At 37.4% G+C, this 20,379-nt stretch overlaps 2 protein-coding genes across 6 annotated transcripts in view; one reads left to right on the forward strand and one right to left on the reverse strand.

Moving 5' to 3' along the window:
* Positions 1-20,379, forward strand: part of LOC126108445 (probable ATP-dependent RNA helicase DDX60) — a 204,753-nt gene that overhangs the window by 108,721 nt on the left and 75,653 nt on the right. For all 3 annotated transcript variants that reach the window (XM_049913659.1, XM_049913658.1, XM_049913660.1), the window contains exons 4-5: positions 2,065-6,074; positions 8,102-8,207. In XM_049913659.1, coding sequence (XP_049769616.1) covers positions 2,065-6,074; positions 8,102-8,207 — 4,116 coding nt within the window. The remainder of the gene's footprint in view (positions 1-2,064; positions 6,075-8,101; positions 8,208-20,379) is intronic.
* LOC126108447 (uncharacterized) overlaps positions 1-20,379 on the reverse strand; it is a 158,915-nt gene that overhangs the window by 58,236 nt on the left and 80,300 nt on the right. For 2 of the 3 annotated variants that reach the window (XM_049913663.1, XM_049913662.1), the window contains exon 3: positions 453-603. The exons of the other annotated variant lie outside the window; for it this stretch is intronic. In XM_049913663.1, coding sequence (XP_049769620.1) covers positions 550-603 — 54 coding nt within the window. In that variant the 3' untranslated portion in view covers positions 453-549. Of the gene's footprint in view, positions 1-452; positions 604-20,379 lie in introns of those variants that run through there. 3 annotated transcript variants of the gene reach the window in all.

Raw genomic sequence — 20,379 nt, forward strand, 5'->3', positions numbered from 1 at the left:
ATACTCAATAGATGCCAATTTGACAGCATTAAGGCTGTCCATGCAGCTGCAACAGCAGCTTTAGACTCATTTCAGATGAGAACAATGTATAGCCATCTTACTACCTGTGCTGCCTTCTGTTGTCAGTTTCTAGAATTATATCGAAAGAATTATTAATGAATGTAACAGCTGCTGCAAATGGCTGAGCAAAAATGATTGTATGGATGTAATTTCATGTGTGTGCTCATTAAATGTCATAGTTTGCAGTAATTCTGTTACAAATATGTTACGTTTGTTGAGCGAGCAAGAAATTTTGGAAACTGCTTCATAACTTATGTTGCACTTTTTTCTATGGAGGGTAATTGTACTTTCTTTCACCATTATTTCAGATTTGTAATCTATCAAAGAACTAAAGTAAATACAAAAATAAATCTGGAGCTTGATCCTTTTTTATTGTTTATTACTCATTAAGATACATCAGTTACATATGTGCCAATAACTCTTTAAAAATAGCATAAATGACCAGTTTCCTATGCCCGGTATTCTTCTCAGTGGTCAGTCTTCAAAGTGTTAAAAATTTACTTTTTTCTGAAGAAATTGTGAAGCCAGTCCTAATGCTATTTCCTGTAAAAGATTAATTTGTAGTAGAACAGATATCACATTTTCAGAAAGTATAGCAAAATTATCTACAAATGTGAGATAGTTTATTCCAAAATTTTTGTTTTCAGTTCACAGTCTTATTGGTGAAATGTTATATTAGTTTAGCTTTTGTGGCAAATTCTCATTGTTTTTCTAGAACACAGGTAAAAATAATTGTGGGTAGGCCACACATAGTTGTACACCTATGTTTATTTCTTCCACAAATTTAGCTTTAGATACTGTATCTCTGAAGTGTTTCAGAAATTAGATTTGCTGATTTAGATTTTATACCGGATTCTGACAATATTTTATCCATTATTTGTCTGTCAACAGAATCAAAGACCTTAATATTTTATCCATAATTGTGTGTCAACAGAACCAAAGGGCTTTTTGAAATCAAAAAACATTACTACAGTATCTTCAGGATTCAGTGAACTGTGGTGAATAGTTGATTTCAGATTAAACATTTGTTCAGAATATGGTCTACCCTTCCTAAAACCACTTCGATATTCACTGAAATGACTGTCCAGTGTTGTTTCTACTCTGTTCAGTAGAACCTTGTAAAATATTTTATATGCATCTGGTAGCAAAGCAGTTCATATGTAGTTGTTAATGTGTCATTTATTGCCTTTCTAATGTAGTCGTTAATAGCCTGCTTCACAGCGTTATATTGTTCAGTTTCTCAAGGTTTTTATTAGTTCATTAGTTTCTTTGAAAGTCTGAGATAAATCTTCTTATGGAGTTTTACGAGTGTTTGAAAATTCCAGCTTATGGATTGGTGAAGGACTATAAATAAGCTGATCAAAATATTTTGCAGGTATTTCACTATGTTCAGTGTTGTTTAACCCAAAGCTGCCATTTACATTTATAAAACAGACGCTTGGGGTTTGTTATCCCTTCATTCTGCCCTTAACTGTGTGATAAGAATTACAGGTATTGTTTTTGAAATGTTTTCCTCAATTTCCATGAGCATTCTCTTTTTAGAATCTCTCTCTCTCTCTCTCTCTCTCTTTTAAAAACCTCACTTAGTTCTAATTAGCATTGCTGTTTCCTTCCTTTGATGTTTAAATTGACCACAGTATTCGATTTTCTTTAAGTATTTCCACTTTTTTCCCATTTTGGCCTTCTCTGTTAAAGCTTCATCATATAGTTCATTCTATCATTTTTTTTTACTGATTCATATGTTTTCTGTGCAGTGTTACTGTTTTCATTAGCTAATACTTATCAGTTGCCATGTTTAGCTATTTTCATTTTGTCTTGATGTTTTTGAACTGTTTATTTTGTTATATTGAGTCTGTCTGTATTATATTTGATGAGTTTTCGTGATTATCTTTTTGTTTCATTAGGTAGGAGATTAACCTTCATACATTTCATTTGTTTTTATTTTGTTGTATCTGATGTTTTTTTATTTTGCAATTTGTTAACATACCAAATATAATTTCACAGGCTTCAATAATTCAAGAGGAAAAGATTTTTTCTGGAATAACAGACATCACAGAGAGAATATTATCACGCCATGTGCAATACAATGCCATAAATGATATGATTGCAGACAGACGAAGTTTCTTGGTTGACGGTGATTCATTATTGTTAAATGCAGTGGGACAAAGTGGTTTGGACAGTGCTGGAGGTGGACAAATTTTGCATTGTGTGTATTTATGTGAACGCCTGCTTCAGATTTTTGCAAGAGTCAGCGGAACCTTTGAAATAGTATTTTCGAAAGTCTGGGACAGAATTCTGAAGGACAACCATAGCATCCGTTTGGCCAGATCGGTCTTGAAACATCATTTCAGACATAATACAAAATTCTTCGTTCATGAAATTGAAGCAATTTGGAGTGTAGATTTTAGGCAAATTCTCAAGCACTTGAGGCCCAGTTTTTTGTTGTGTGACATTTTACCAAAAGAATGCAGCTCATATTTTTCTGAGGACAACTACAGATGGGTGATGGTGATGTCATGTGCAAACATTTTGTACAGTATTGGACAAGGACTACCTTGTGTTGATTTTCGTAACATTACTCTTGAGGTTTCTACTATTCATGCATATTTCATTAATTTTGTACCTGACATTAGTAGGTTGCTTCAGAGCACCTCTAGAAAACTTGTAAACATCACAAAAGACTGGAATACACTGAAATTATTCGTTCAAATTCCACAAGACTTAATAAGTGTTAGAAGAATCGTATACATTGCCTCTGCTGCTAAGTACCTTACTTTAAACAAAGACACTGATGCGATGATGCTAGTGAAGGTCCTCCTCCTGAAATGTGCACTCCTGGATGCTCTGCCTCTGAAATTCAGAGCATTTCCACAACCATATGAAGTGCCAAAGCAAGTTTCACATTTCATAACAGAAATTCACAAATTTATGCACTTAATAATGGAAAATGGACTGACATACGATTGTTGTTTTAGTACTGTATCTGACATTTGGCAGGGTAACTTATTTTTGAAGCTCCTTGTGACTTTAAGAAACCGTGTACTTGAACAAAAATGTGGACTTGGTAATGTATTGGGTGAAATTTATGTACATTTAACAGCTACTTTGAGTGATCTTTGGGGAAGCACATTGGAGTCCTTTCCAATAACATCAGAAGGGTTAAAGTGGACTCACAAAATAAAATTTGTGCAGAATCGAGATTCGAAGCCAAATACTGATGCTGCAGCTCTTGCACAGTTTGACCAACTTCTCCCAATATCGTGCAGTCTCACAAAGGAGTTTTGTGGTGAAGAAGTTTTAAACAATCTTGCTAGACTTCAAAATCGTGCAGCAGAAATGCAGTTATTTATTTCCAGAAACCTCGCTTTTGAAGAAAGACACCATTGGCATTCTCGGAAAAAATTGACTGATGATTTCAGCAGAGTATTTGACGATAGAAAAACATTCAGAAACAGTAAAGGAGGAAGATATGCTGAAAAAAAAGCACAGAAACATCAGGCCCGATTTGCAAGATACATGAATATTTACGGAAGCAATCTCGAAGGAAGATCGATACAGAGAGACGTAATTGTTAGGGGAACCAAACAAAATAACAACACTGCCAGTGTAGTTAAAAGTAAAAACTATCAAAAGAAGAAACCTGAGAAACCAAAAATGGCAGATATTATAAGAAAACAGAATAATGAGAGAAAAAGACATCAAAATGAAGATAGTGATAAAGTTATGTTTAAAAAGAGCAGTGCAAAAATTAAGAGCTTTCTCCTGCAATTTAAATTTGACATTGCATTACAGGAGTTACAGCTGTTGCGAAAAAATTTGAAAACTGAAATATTTGAACTGGAAACAGAATTACTGATGGCAGAAACGTTGCACAAAAAATTGCAGTTTGATTATAGAGAGAAAGGTGCCGGAAGTTCACACGTTCTCGAGCTGTACAAAGAACTTTTTCTGCTCTTAAGAGACCTTCTTATTGTTTCAGAGTCCAAGTATAAATTATCTGACGAAAACAAAAAGCAAATAGCGTATTATCTAACTTGTCTGAACGTGCACGATATAAGCAGTGAATGGAATTTGCCGTACGTTCAAAATTATGCTAAAATGACAATTATAGATATAAAAATGTCATGGGCGGAATTTCAGCTGAAACATTTAGGCCCTTCCTTAATACGAAAAAATCGTGGTGAAATTGACGACGAGCTAGGATTTGCCCCTGACGACTGGCAGAAAATGCTAATTGACACAGTAAGGAAACGACAGTCAGCCGTTGTGGTTGCTCCGACATCCTCTGGCAAAACGTACGCATCTTACTACTGCATGAAGTCGGTGTTAAAGGAAGGGCACGAAGGTATTGTTGTGTATGTTTCCCCCACAAAGGCTCTTGTTAATCAAGTAGCAGCAACTGTGTATGCACGCTTTAAAAATGTTACAATGCCACCTGGTCTTTCAGTTTATGGAATATTTACTCGTGATTACAGAGAAAATGCATTGACCTGCCAAATACTGGTGACTGTGCCTGAATGTTTGGAGATCTTGCTTTTGTCACCTCGCACGTGCAGTTGGGTTAGGAGGTTGCGATACATTATATTTGACGAGATCCACTGTTTGTCGGGAATCGCCGGTGGGCTGTCCTGGGAAAGTGGACTGTTACTTACACGTTGTCCCTTTTTAGCTCTTTCTGCAACAGTTGAGCAGCCTGAAATTTTACAACGTTGGCTACAAGAATCGATGAATTTTAAAAAGGATAGAGATATGCAGAATGGATGCAAACGAGATGATTCACATTATGTGGTATCTCTTATAACACACAACGAAAGACATAATGATCTTAAGAAGTACATCTACGTTCACGAACAGAATTCGTTAGTCCACGTGCATCCGTATGCGTGCCTTACAAACAAGGTAATAGACACTTACAGTGGTATTCCATCTCATCTGACCCTCTCTGCTGAGGAGACATTATCACTGTTCGGTGCTCTCCAGGCCACAGAACAAATGCACACAAATATAGAACATTTGAGACCAGAAAGATTCTTCAGAGTAAATAGCCAGAAACTTTTTATTACTCGATCGTCAGTTAAGGAGTATGAAAAGGAGCTGAGGGAATTGCTCAGTAAATGGGCACACGAGTTTAATGACTCATTTGTATCTGTGGTCAGTCGTTTGGCTCACGGTGCACAAAATCTTCGTAATTTGCCACCGAAAGTAGTACCGATATTTCAACTTCCGTCCTTAATTGAAACTTTGGAAAAAAACAAAATGTTCCCTGCAATTGTGTTCCTCTTTGATCGTAGTTTGATACATATATTTTTAAGTGTACTAAATAGGTATTATGATGCAAAAACACAAGGAATTTTGGGCAGTTCTTCAGATGATAGTGATGGAATAAGCACAGCAGCAGAAACAAAGACAAGGAAAGGTAAAGCAGTTACTGTGAGAAAAAGAAATACATACTCTTTGGGATTATTGAAGGGAAATGCTTCTTCTTTGCGCAGTGTTGGAGTAGTTGACAGTGACGATTTAAAATTTATTGAAAATCGTCTCATAGGAATTGGCCATACGAAGGATGACCCATTTGTGAAAGGGTTAAGAAATGGTATAGGAATTCACCATGCAGGCCTTAACTCAAGAGAGAGAGTAACAGTTGAAATGATGTTCCGTATGAAAGTGCTTAATGTTGTGTTTGCAACTTCTACCTTGGCTCTTGGCATACACATGCCTTGCAAGACTGTAGTTGTGGCTACAGATAGTTCATTTCTAACACCACTGAATTACCATCAAATGTCTGGACGTGCAGGAAGGCGAGGGTTTGATGCTGAAGGAAATGTTGTATTTTGGGGAGTAAACGAATCAAAAATTCAGAATCTCCTCACTGGAAAGCTACCAATTCTGTGGGGTAACTTCCCCATGAGTATATCTCTAGTGTTACGGCTTCTGCTTCTTGTCAGCATGTGTGAAGTGACAGTGCCAGAAAATAATGCTGATAGGGGAACAGTGCAGAAAGAGGCAGTATCAAGGTTGGTACAACAAATTAAAACAGATTTTCAGTAAAGAATGCTTATTAATTTTTGTGTGCAATGACCATTAATTATGCTCAACATTTTATTTTTTTTTCTCAGATTATGTTCTGTTGTAGATGATAGAGCTGTGTTTTTGTTCATCTCATAATGAAACATGGAGGAGTCATCAATATCCTTCAACATGAATCACCTAAAAGTTTGACAACAATATGGAAAGGATAGACATTACTACTCACCATAAAAATTTGATATATACACTCCTGGAAATGGAAAAAAGAACACATTGACACCGGTGTGTCAGACCCACCATACTTGCTCCGGACACTGCGAGAGGGCTGTACAAGCAATGATCACACGCACGGCACAGCGGACACACCAGGAACCGCGGTGTTGGCCGTCGAATGGCGCTAGCTGCACAGCATTTGTGCACCGCCGCCGTCATTGTCAGCCAGTTTGCCGTAGCATACGGAGCTCCATCGCAGTCTTTAACACTGGTAGCATGCCGTGACAGCGTGGACGTGAACCGTATGTGCAGTTGACGGACTTTGAGCGAGGGCGTATAGTGGGCATGTGGGAGGCCGGGTGGACGTACCGCCGAATTGCTCAACACGTGGGGCGTGAGGTCTCCACAGTACATCGATGTTGTCGCCAGTGGTCGGCGGAAGGTGCACGTGCCCGTCGACCTGGGACCGGACCGCAGCGACGCACGGATGCACGCCAAGACCGTAGGATCCTACGCAGTGCCGGAGGGGACCGCACCGCCACTTCCCAGCAAATTAGGGACACTGTTGCTCCTGGGGTATCGGCGAGGACCATTCGCAACCGTCTCCGTGAAGCTGGGCTACGGTCCCACACACCGTTAGGCCGTCTTCCGCTCACGCCCCAACATTGTGCAGCCCACCTCCAGTGGTGTCGCAACAGGCGTGAATGGAGGGACGAATGGAGACGTGTCGTCTTCAGCGATGAGAGTCGCTTCTGCCTCGGTGCCAATGATGGTCGTATGCGTGTTTGGCGCCGTGCAGGTGAGCGCCACAATCGGGACTGCATACGACCGAGGCACACAGGGCCAACACCCGGCATCATGGTGTGGGGAGCGATCTCCTACACTGGCCGTACACCACTGGTGATTGTCGAGGGGATACTGAATAGTGCACGGTACATCCAAACCGTCATCGAACCCATCGTTCTACCATTCCTAGACCGACAAGGGAACTTGCTGTTCCAACAGGACAATGCACGTCCGCATGTATCCCGTGCCACCCAACGTGCTCTAGAAGGTGTAAGTCAACTACCCTGGCCAGCAAGATCTCCGGATCTGTCCCCCATTGAGCATGTTTGGGACTGGATGAAGCGTCGTCTCACGCGGTCTGCACGTCCAGCACGAACGCTGGTCCAACTGAGGCGCCAGGTGGAAATGGCATGGCAAGCCATTCCACAGGACTACATCCAGCATCTCTACGATCGTCTCCATGGGAGAATAGCAGCCTGCATTGCTGCGAAAGGTGGATATACACTGTACTAGTGCCGACATTGTGCATGCTCTGTTGCCTGTGTCTATGTGCCTGTGGTTCTGTCAGTGTGATGATCATGTGATGTATCTGACCCCAGGAATGTGTCAATAAAGTTTCCCCTTCCTGGGACAATGAATTCACGGTGTTCTTATTTCAATTTCCAGGAGTGTAGATATGAGCGATTGATAAAACAGTTACTTGAATATCACAGTGATTATGATACTTTTTCTTTTCTTTGAGACAAGGAAACTATGTGCACACTATAAACATAAATATGAAATTTTAGAATAAACATTGTAGGAATTAAAAAGTGATAATCTTCACTGAAGAGCAAGTGATTTGTTATATAACGATATTGTCCGTCAACTTCTGCTTAAAAATAGCTTGTGAGTTTTTTTAGAACGCAGGAAATGTGTCTGACAGAAAATATGGGCATATGATTTGATTCAACAGTTTTATTTGATTCATTAATGATTTGCAGACTTACGTAACATATTTGCTCTTTTTTCCCAGGGCTCTGACTTTCCTCAACTGCAACTTAATCTATCAGCATTTTGGAGAGTTAAAACAACAAATGAAACATTTCTTTGCATTTTCAACGCAGTTGCTGATGATGCAGGTAGGCTATTAAGCTATGAAAAAACAGCATTAACCTCTTGATTAAGAAGATGTGACTGGAAAGTGGAGGAAGGCATGCAGCTACTTCTTATATTCATTGCTTTGTCAGTTGCATTTTAAATGATTTAATGCATAGCTATTCTTGTATTTAAAGAAGAGTGTCATTATCTTGGAAAGGTAACTATATGTATTTAATTTTCTGAATATAATAGAGGGAAACATTCCACGTGGGAAAAAAATATGTAAAAACAAAGATGATGTAACTTATCAAACGAAAGCGTTGGTATGTTGATAGAGACACTAACAAACACAAACACACACACAAAATTCAAGCTTTAGCAACCCACGGTTGCTTCCTCAGGAAAGAGGGAAGGAGAGGGAAAGACGAAAGGATGTGGGTTTTAAGGGAGAGGGTAAGGAGTCATTCCAATCCCGGGAGCGGAAAGACTTACCTTAGGGGGAAAAAGGGACAGGTATACATACGCGCGCGCGCGCGCGCGTGCACACACACACACACACACACACACACACACACACACACACACACACACACACACACACACACACACACACAGACAGACAGACAGACAGACAGACAGACACACACACACACACACACAGAGAGAGAGAGATATATATATACAAAGTACAAAGTAGACAACAAAACACGAACTATCATAGAGCAAACTTTAACCAACACGACCTCCAAAGTAAAGTTCTGTGGGGAACTATCAGAGCCCTTCGAAATTCGCACAGGTGTCCGACAAGGCGATGGTCTGGGAAACATCACAACAGGGGATAACCTTAGGAAACCTACAGATTAAATGCCTGGCTTTTGCAGATGATTTGGCGATTGTCACGAAAGGTATAAAGGAAACAAAAGACGCTATTGAAAAACTGCACGAAATCGCGTCCAAAACTGGACTACAGATCTCTTACGAAAAGACACAGTTTATGAGCACAAAGAAACTCTCATCTCTGAACACAAAGTATGGCACGATTTACAAAACAGCAAACTTCAAATACCTCGGTGAGACACTACAAATGAGTGGACATAACAGAGACTCAAATGAAGAAAGAAAGACTAAACTGGACAAGGCATACAAAGTAGTGTGGAATCATTACAACAAGAAGTCTATCTCACAAAAAGCCAAATTACGCCATTACGACACGGTGGTGCCCCCCGAGGCACTATATGCAGCAGAGACCACACTAATCCGAGGGCATACACGTATCAGACAATTAGAAAAAGTAGAACGGAAAATACTTAGGAAAATATTTGGCGCAACTAACAACAATGGAATATGGATCAAGAAACCTACAGAGGAACTGTACAAACATACGGAGACAATCACAGAAAAGATTAGAAAACGCAGATTACAATTCTATGGACACCTATACAGAATGCCATCACACAGGCTGACCAAACAGATCTTTGACTGGGTAACCACTAGAAACAACAAATGGGTGGCAGAGGTAGAAAACGACCTGAACCAGCTCAACATAACAGCAGACACAATAAACGACAGAATAAAGTTCAGAAACATCATTAAGAAAAGTAAACTACATGAGATACAATGCGATAAACGAACAGGCATAAAATGGACCGAAGAACGAAAGCAAGATCACAGCCAGAAGATGAAAGAAATATGGGCAACCAAAAAGGCAATCAAGATGAAGCCGAAGACACGAAGCCGACAAGAAGCATGGACAGAGGACCGGAAACAGAAACACAGCGAGCGAATGAGGGAAGTTTGGGCAGCAAGGAAGGCAGCAAAAGGAACTGGCCATGTAGTTTAGTCCAAATGCGCTCTTTAAGGGCAAAACACCAATAATATATATATATATATATATATATATATATATATATATATATATATATATATATATATATATATAGACACAAGCAGACATATATATGGAATGACTCCTTACCCTCTCCCTTAAAACCCACATCCTTTTGTCTTTCCCTCTCCTTCCCTCTTTCCTCATTGTAGTGTTACCTTTTTATTTTATTATCTCTTCTTCTCATTAACTATTGAAACAACATCACTTTGACATGTAATTTTAATTTTCACCAAAAGCACATTCAACACAGCGGGAAAATACACGTCTTTCGTATCAAGACAAGAGAGAGAGAGAGTCCTCCTTTAGTTCTTCAAAACAAAAACTACGTTAAAAAAAAAATTATTTATAAAATCGGTCGCTGGCGCAGCGCTCTTCTGCGTGCGCGATCGTAAATTATAACTTTGCGGAAGTCAAAGTACCATTACAATGCCTCCTCTACTGACACGCTCCGCAAGCGAGCGTGGCAGTATAGAAAATTTACATAGATACATACATATATGAGAAAATAAGAAATTTACATATTACAAAAAATATTTCTGAGCATAATGCTCTTTGCGTATCAGTCTTTGTATACAGTCTTTTTGGTGTGTATCTTCTTTAGGAGTCGTAACATTAATGTCTTTGAATTGCAGCGTATTATCGTTGCTTAGCGCAGCGTTTGAATTCAGTTCACATGATTCGTGTTTACAATGGAATTAATTCGAACAATAAATGTTTCTTTTATATTGCTCCAATGTCTTTAAACGTAGTATCGGATTCTGAGTGTGTGTGTACTGCCTGGATCTCTTGCGTGTGACTTGAAGAAAATCCAAAGTTTGTTCAATGTGTCAACACGAAATTGTGATCTCCAGCAGTCGAATTTTGGTGGCGTCTACCGGGGTATAAATGGTCAATGAGGGCACAGGAAACACCTCACTGCCTACGACAGGTGATGAGCTTGTCTTTGACACCAACCTGAAGACCTGCTGGCTTCCACAACACCATACACTTCAAAGCATGTTGACACTACGTAAATATTGCTTGACCAGTGTTCCATCACGTTGGTTTCTTCTTTGCATTTTCAGTTCCATTTATATGAATCATGTGCTACATGCACAAGTCCTTTGCATCTCATTAACATCTCCTTAAAATACATTTCTCGATACAATAAGTACATGAATATACAAATATTTACAATTAATCATTACATGAGATACATTGTTGTCATATAGTACATATACAGAATTAAATGAAAAATATAGTCAATTTTTTTACGTTACATTCAATATCATTGTGCTGACATGTGAATTACATTACATTCAGATTGAAATATACATTTTATTTGTTAGCTCATTCTCTCTCTCTCTCTCTCTCTCTCTTTTTTTCCGTTACACTTGCAACATTTGAAGATAATTGTGGCAACTCGCTAGAATATTCAACTTAAAATTCATCTTGCCTCCTGGAATAAAATTTACACATATTTCAAGCTTCAAGACAGCCCTCTGTAGGAGGATAGGTTCATGGGATGGTTGCTGACTACTTCATAAATACTAGTAAAGTGATCCCCTACAATGGACTACACAAAATAAAATACATGTTAACTTAATATAACGTAACAGTTCCTATACCTAATACCGTTTCTAAGTGTGGTGTCCCCACTACTGCTGTTTCTAAGAGTGGTACCCCTCTATTACCGTTTCTAAGAGTGGTGCCCCTCTAAATATCTTAGGATCCTACAAGTATGTACATCAGTGTGGTAAGTGAATATGTTCCTATAAAGTTTGTGTAGTTCATCTCCTTCCTTTCATGAGTGTCAAGCAACATAAATAAATGTTTTACTTAATAAATAAATAAATCTTCTTAGATAATTGCTGCTGCGTTCCATGCTGTATATCCATTCTGTATTTACCTTGTGGTACCTGTAAAATTCTATTCATAAATAAATATTTGTGTATGTCTCTCCATACTGTCAGATAATCACGAATTATATAATGTCCAATATTTCATCAACATGTATAAATTTTTCTAAGGAAGGGATTAGAGTATGAGCCGCAACAGAGGACTGACGTTTTGTTTTCTCCTTATTCTCCTTTCTATTTAATGGTGCATCAGTTCAGTTCAGTAGATGAGCTTTAATTATGTCATTAGATGACTGCTAAATAAATATGTTCTCTTAAATAATTCTTCCAATCTGAAGTGTCAAGCCTACATAACTCCAAAAATTTCATTACAAGTTCCCATTAGATTAGTGTTAAAGTGTTATAGATTTAAATCTTCTGGTATATTTCCAACAGTGGCTGCTGTAAATAATTCTTTCCACATAAATCTATACTTTCACCTTTAGTTATAAGAATATATAAGACACCACATAAGTTATTATCTCAGGCATACCAATCTTTCAATAAATAATATTCTTTCCATTACTTTCATTCTGTATTCCATGAGTACATGTGATATAGTGTTCAAATCTAGTTTCTCTCCTCTCAACATATTCTCAATTACTCATAACATTCTCACCTATCCATTATTCATTCTTCACAAAATAACATATACTTATTCCTCAGCATTATATATATATTTTCCTCTTATTCATCACCACTTACTTTTTACTTCAACAACAACAACAATAGTACCCTTTTCTCATCTTATATTCCATTTACCTCTCTCCATATTACTATTTATCCTCTTATTAAACTAAAATTACATTCACTCATCTCATCCAGTCACTCACATCACTCATATCAACATTACTATTATCACATGCCTCCTAAAGAAAATAATTCTGTTCAGTTCTCTGCCTCCTCTAATGTGTATATGCCTCAATAGCAACTCCTCTTGTAACCAAATATCTTATTAGCTATTGGATGGTTCACATTGCTTTCTAGACTTACCTGCATTCATTAGATTGTAAGTATCTGTATAACTTAAATGTAGGCTCATCATAACTGTATATCATATTATCTTCTCCTCAGTAGCTAACATTTTACTGTATGTATTTTTTCAAATGTCTGTGTGGATGTAGACCTCTAGGTTTATGTGTTAATGGATATTCTAATGAATAACAGCCAGGGTGTGGAATATTTGCAATTCGGTATGGTCCAGAGTATAAGATCTGCCATTTCCTGTTTAAATGTTTCAGTTTTGTGGGTTTAGGATGTGTTCTTAGTAAAACTAACTCATCAACTTGAAATGTTTGTGCTTTCCTGACACCTCTGTCATATTTCTGCTTTCTTTCCTTAGCTTTGTCACATAATGTTGTGTAAGCTTGTCTTACCTTTTCTTCTAAACTAACATGATTTGTTGTTGCTGTAAATTTAGGTAGAGGGTCTGTCCATTCATTTCTTTCTGTTTTATCCATAATTAATTCAGTTGGTGTGTATCCAGTAGAAATGTGAGTTAAATTGTTCACTATTTGTTCAAATGGTGCTAGGTATTCTACCCATTTTGTGTGCTTCTCTGGTGTGTGTGTTCTCATAAATTGTCCAAATTCTCGAAATGTTCTTTCTACTGGGTTACCTGCTGCGTGAAATCTTGAAATTAAAATATGTTTAACATTCTGTTCTTCAATAAATGTCTTCCATTTTAAACTGGTAAAATATGCTGCATTATCCGTGATCATAACTTCAGGTTTTCCTATTCTTACAAAATAATCTGTTAATAGACGTCTGGTAATAGCAGTGGTAGAAACTGAACGTAATGCATATAATTTTAAATACTTTGTGAAAACATCTAACACAGCAAGGATGTATTTTATTCCTCCACGTGCTTGTGGATAGGGTCCTGCAATATCTAAAGAAATTAGCTGTAATGGCCTCTTAGGTATGATTGGGTGCAATTCATTCATGCTTGTGCGATTAGAATATTTGGCTTTCTGACATATGATGCATTTCCTAATATTACTCAATACTCTTCGCCTTAAATTTGGAAAATAGCAATATTGTATAATCTTATCTGTACATTTGGTTACACCATAGTGTCCCCAAGTTCTGTGTGTAAATAAAATAAAATCATCAACATGAGCTTCAGGTAAGCAAACACACCAATGCTGTGATTCAGGGTTTCGTCGGTGAAATAATACTTCTTTGTGTAACGTGTAATATTTTTCAAGATGTGGGTCTGCTCCTGCACGTAATTTATTCTTTATCTGGATCCACCTGGGATCATTGTCCTGCAATATGGCTAACTTCCTGCACATGTTTTTGTAGTAAGGTGCAAATGTACCATCATACATGAGTAAAATTTTGAAATCTGATGTTTGTTCTGTCACATCTGAAAATTCTTGTAGGCCTTGTGGCAAACGAGATAGAGCATCGGCTATAATGTTGGATTCTCCTTTTATATATATAATATCAAAATCATATTCTTGTAGTGATGCACACCAGCGTGCAAGACGTGGATGTAATAACTTGCATGATAGCAGGAAAGAAAGAGCTTGATGATCAGTATAAAGCTTAGTACGTTTTCCCCATAGAAAGTAGCGAAACTTGCGAAACGCCCATACTATGGCAAGTGTTTCGCGCTCGGTCACTGAATATGACTTTTCGCATTCAGTGAGAGTGCAGCTAGCAAAACTTATAGGTTTGATGACTGTTTGTTCATCTACATGAATTTGGAATAAAAATGCTCCGAGCCCATAGGAACTTGCATCTGTTACTAGGCAAAAGTCTGACGTCATGTCAGGATGACATAACAACGGTGCATTAACTAAAGCATTCTTAATCGCTTCAAAATCTGTCTGACAGAACTCTGTCCATTTCCAAATATTATTTCTTTTGAGCAAAGATAGAAGATGTGGACTGTTAAGAAGGTGGTAGGGTACAAATTTCCTGAAGAATGAAGATAGACCAAGAAAGGCTTTGAGTTGTTTACGATTCTGTGGAGATGGAAAATTCTTTATTGCATCAATTTTTCTTGAGTCTGGATAAATGCCTTCAGTTGATATGATGTGACCAAGGAATTTGATTTCTCTCCTCCCTAATTTCGTCTTTGATAAATTGATAGTGACACCTGCGTCAGAAAATTTAGTCAGAAGTTGCTTCAAAAGATTTACATGTTCTTCCCAAGTAGTGGTGGCAATGACAATGTCATCAACATAAACTGTGATTTGCGATAACAATTGTGGTCCAAGAACAGCATCTAAGGCTTCGATAAATACTCCAGCACTCACTCGTAGACCAAAGGGTAGAACACAAAATTGTTAACTACGTCCCTCACATATAAATGCAGTGTATTTACGACTGTTTTTATGGAGGCACCTGCCAAAATGATGAGCGGAGGTCGATATTGGTTAAATACTGTACATTATGAAATTTTAAAAGTTGTTCTTCCAAATTAATAGGTCGTGTGTTGATTGGGATTATAACTTTGTTAATTTCTCGTGCATCCAGCACTAACCTTACACTACCATCCTCTTTATTAACTGCTAGGATCGGACTGCAATATGGTGAATGTGACCTTTCAATGATACCCCAAGCTTGCATTTTTTCAATCTCTTTCAAAACTGCGGGTTTCTTTGACCAAGGAGTATTATAATATGTTCTACAGTATGTTTTGTGTGGTTTAACATCCATCTCATAAGTATAGCCTCTAATAATTCCAGGTTTCTCCACAAATACCTCAGCAAATTGCTTCAAAACTTCAAGTAATTCAAGTTGTTGTTCCTTCGTCAGATATTCAGATTCTGTGCATTTCTCATATAAATCATTAGGTTTAATTCCCTGAGATACAGCTTCATTAAAAGTTAAATCACATATGTTTATTGCTGGTGGATACACAAAATGTAACTGTTCAAATTTACCTTGTTTACTGTTTAAGTTTTTACCCTGTGTTAACTCTATTGTCAGTTGTTGTTGGTTTACGGTTAAATGACATTTCCCTTTTCCTAAATCTATGATTGCTTGATATTCATTCAAAAAGTCAATTCCTAATATGCAATGCATAACTAATTTGTCTACTACCAGAAAACTGTAATTGAGTGGTATATTTGAAAATGTGAAGTTAATTAGCACTTGAAATTCCACATTCTTTGATTTGTTACCGGTGGCACTTATAATGTGACAATTCTGTACTGGCAATGTTTGTATGTTCATTATTTGTTTGAGTTCATTATATAAGGACATTGAAATGACACTTGCTGCTGCTCCTGTATCTAACATTACTTCCACTTCATAACTACCAATCATAACTCGTGTTATAGCCTGAATAATCTTCTTTGTTTTACTGGTACTATTAAAATCTACATCCTGATATAATTCCTTTTCTATTTTCTTACTGTCATCATATCGGAGAAAACAAATCGTCGGTTCCATTGCGCTCTGCTCCCTACTGACCGTAACTCGAGCGCTTAGCTTGGTCGTCGTTCGTTTTCCGGCAAATTCGGTTGTTGCTGCGGGTTGGGTTCATTGCCCAACTCAATAATATTTACATTTCTGTCGCGCGTCACCCAAGTATCAGCTGTTTGGTTGTTGACATTACCCCGCGTCGCATTGGGAGTTCCGTTAGGTACAAATTGAGGGTTGCTGTATTGCGTGTGTCGTGGCGGTTGTCCATTGTGATTTCCCCATACATTATTTCGCCCATGACTGTAACTGGTGTTGTCATTACTGTTATTCCTGCAATACATGTTTGGATGTTGTTGGATGTTGTTTCTCTGAAAATATCCTGGATGGTACCTGTTATCCTCTCTTTGATCTCTATAATTTCGGTTCCTTCTTCTGTTGTTGTTATTTTGAATATAACTGTTATTGTTCTGATTGTAATTATTGTTCGGATAACCATTGTAGTAATAATTACTGTTTCCTTGCCAATGCTGCGAGTTGTTTCTCCTAATATTGAATGGATTTGTCCCAGTGTAGTGTGAATTGTTTCTTTGAGTGTTTTGTTGTGGTGTCGGAGGCGGATTCCAATAGCCTCTGTCATTTCTGTTGTGCGTACGCGAATTGCTTGGATGGATCGGATACAATTGATTGAAATTCCTGATCTCATCTCTGTAAACAACATCTATCTCATCAACATAACTGAAAAAATTCTTTATGTTGTCCTCGGACACTCCTATTAATTTATCACGGTAAGGAAATGGTAAGTGGCTTTTAAGTGTTCTAATTACATCTGGTAAATCTGCTGGTTTTGTCCAATATAATGTTTTGTCTAGGTAGCGTTCAAAGTATTGTCGTAAAGTCTCTTTCTTCGGGTTGTAAATTTCTGGATTGTATACTTCTCGTTTTAAACTTTGCTGTTCTGTGATCGACCAGAATTCCTCAAGAAATGCTTGTTCAAACTGTTCAAATGTTAAACATCGTCTTTTAATTGCTGCTCCCCACTTAGCTGCTCTTCCACGTAACAAATTTGTAACATATTGAATTTTGTCGGCTTCTAACCAATGTCTCGGGAAAATACCATCAAAAGAGCGGATGAAAACAATCGGATGCACTTTGTCTTTCTCATCACATGAAAATGTCTGAAAGTATCCATGTCGTACTAATGTTTCATCAGCTACTCCCGATGGTATTATGGGTCCTGTATTTTGTGTCAAACTGTGCATAGTATGTGGTGATGTCTGATAGTAATTTTGATCTTGTGGTAGCATTGAAAATGGCTCATTGGGATTTGTATCACTCATTGGTAATTCTATTTTCGGCTGTGTGCTGGGTCTAGCATTATTATGATTCTCATTTATGTTTTGGTTGTCTGTTATGGGTTTTGGTATCACTGACGAACTTGGTATTACATTCTCTTTAAGTTTACGCACCTCTTTCTGAATATCATCTGTTTCTCCCTTTACTTGTTCCTTTGTCTTATCTAAAATGATCTGTGTCATTGTCTCAAACTTCTCATCTAAATAATCATCACATAATTTGCATTCATGTACAAGTTTTTCTGCTAGAGTTGTGTCATTCTTTAAAGATGCTACATCTGCTCTGTCTTCAAGCTTTTCTAACTTTTCCTGTAAGGATTTCTGCTCCAATGTTACATCATTTAATCTGTCTGAAAGGTCTGTAATCGTCAGGTCTAAGTGTTCTTGGTTTGTTTTTACGGAATTGTGTGACTGTCGTAATACGTCAACTTGGGTACTGGTTTTCTGTTGTTCAAAAGCTACTGTTAACAATTTCTCATTACATCGTTGTAAGTCAGTTTTTGTCTCGTCACTGAATTCCACAAATACCTTTTCTTGTCTCGTAACCTTCTCTGATAAGTCAGTAAATTTCCTTCCAAGACTACTGGTGGTTTCTGTCAAGTCGGCAATTTGTCTCGATTGTTTTTCAAAATTTTGTTTTATGTCCCGTGTCAGTTCATCGAATTTAGTGTCAAATCTTTTGTCTAAAGTGTCAAATTTTCTGTTTTGGTCACCAAGTAACTTCAGAATCTGGTTGAGCATGTCAGAGTCCTGTGTCTTAGTTTCGTCATTTTTCCGTGTCTGATTGATGTCTGGTTCTGAAGTTGACGTTGTCAATGTCACGTTTTGTCGCGTAGTACTCACTCTCCACTCGCCTGTATATCTGTTTAAATATAGGGGTTGTTGTTTTAATCGATCCGGTAAAATTATATCTTGAACATCCTCCCTATTAAGCTCAATATTCATTTGACTGTCGGACATGTTTTGCAATGTGTCACTTTCACTAAGCTCGTCCGCGGAAACAATTTCTACGCGTCTAGCGTCCATCTTGCGATTTTCATAATTAATTGCAAATAAAATTTTCCAATGGTAAAAAAAATTTTTTTAAAATATGATATGTTGAAATCTGAAATTTCTCTTATGGAAATGGATATTTCTATATGATTTCTAATTAGAAATTGAATTATAAAATTGGCACTGAAATTTCCCTCTCACAAATAAATGACTGTGAATATGCGCTTCACTTATCATTTGCAATAATAGTAGTAAATCAGTTTTAACTACAAATTGAAAAAATTAATTTCGAAATAAAGGGATCGGAATAAAGGAAGTACAGATGGCTGCTTGAAACTGGAAAAAATGTAAATTGCTGTACTCACCATTTTTTCTTTGTCAGTCTTATGTTGCAAATGTAGCGTCAAATATACAGTTTTCAATCCAAAATTTTTCTTTCGCGTCCGTGCAAATTATTTTATGGAACGTTATCCTTTTCCCTTTTTTTTTTACCAAATTAATTTCCTCAACATGAAAATGAAAATTAACACAAATTAATAACAGGGAAAACAATATTGTTGTAAATTTCATGCACGTAACATTACAATATAAATGAATGAGACTTAGTCCAAATTCATTTTCTGATGCTATTAAGTGATTAAAATTAGATAAAATGTCCAAAATTTATAGTAACTGCACTTGTATCCAATCCAAACTGCACTTGTATCAAATCCGAAGATTGCACGTCCTGTCACCAGGACGCCAATTGTAGTGTTACCTTTTTTATTTTATTATCTCTTCTTCTCATTAACTATTGAAACAACATCACTTTGACATGTAATTTTAATTTTCACCAAAAGCACATTCAACACAGCGGGAAAATACACGTCTTTCGTATCAAGACAAGAGAGAGAGAGAGTCCTCCTTTAGTTCTTCAAAACAAAAACTACGCAAAAGTAAAAAAAAAAAAGAACAAAATTATTTATAAAATCGGTCGCTGGCGCAGCGCTCTTCTGCGTGCGCGATCGTAAATTATAACTTTGCGGAAGTCAAAGTACCATTACATGACTAAGCAACTGTGGGTTGCGAAAGCTTGAAATTTGTATGTGTGTTTGTGTTTGTTTGTGTGCCTATCGACCTGCCAGCGCTTTCGTTTGGTAAGTTACGTCATCTTTGTTTTTAGATATATGTATTTAATTTTCTATTGACAACAGAGCCACATTTAAAGTTTTATCAACTTCCAGTAACTAAACAGTTTCTTTGGCATAAATTTCTTGCTGCACTGGTTTCCATGACAAAAAGATTGTAAAAGGGGGGGGGGGGGGGGGGAGGAGAATTTCCTCTGTTTCATATCGTGATATATTGTTTGTGATTAGTAATCGTCGCCATATGATTCAGTAACAAAGAGGCAATAAACATCTGCATGTCAGTTAAAACTTTTGCAGATAATTATTGTCACACACAGGAACCACGTTTTCAGAGCAATGGTCCTTCATCTGTATGTACATCTACATCCATTCTCTGCAAACCACTGTGAAGTGCATGGCTGGGACTTCCCATTGTACCACATTTTAGGGTTTCCTCCCATTCCATTTGCACATAATGAGCATGGTAAGAATGATTGCTTATACGCTTCTGTGCCCACTGTAAGTAGTCTATTCTTGTCTATGGAGTCTCTATGCGAACAATACTTAGATTCCTCAATTAAAGCACGTTCTTAAAACTTTACAATTACACTTTC

This window comes from Schistocerca cancellata, chromosome 11 (genome assembly GCF_023864275.1).
Source record: "Schistocerca cancellata isolate TAMUIC-IGC-003103 chromosome 11, iqSchCanc2.1, whole genome shotgun sequence".
Classification (NCBI taxonomy): domain Eukaryota; kingdom Metazoa; phylum Arthropoda; class Insecta; order Orthoptera; family Acrididae; genus Schistocerca; species Schistocerca cancellata.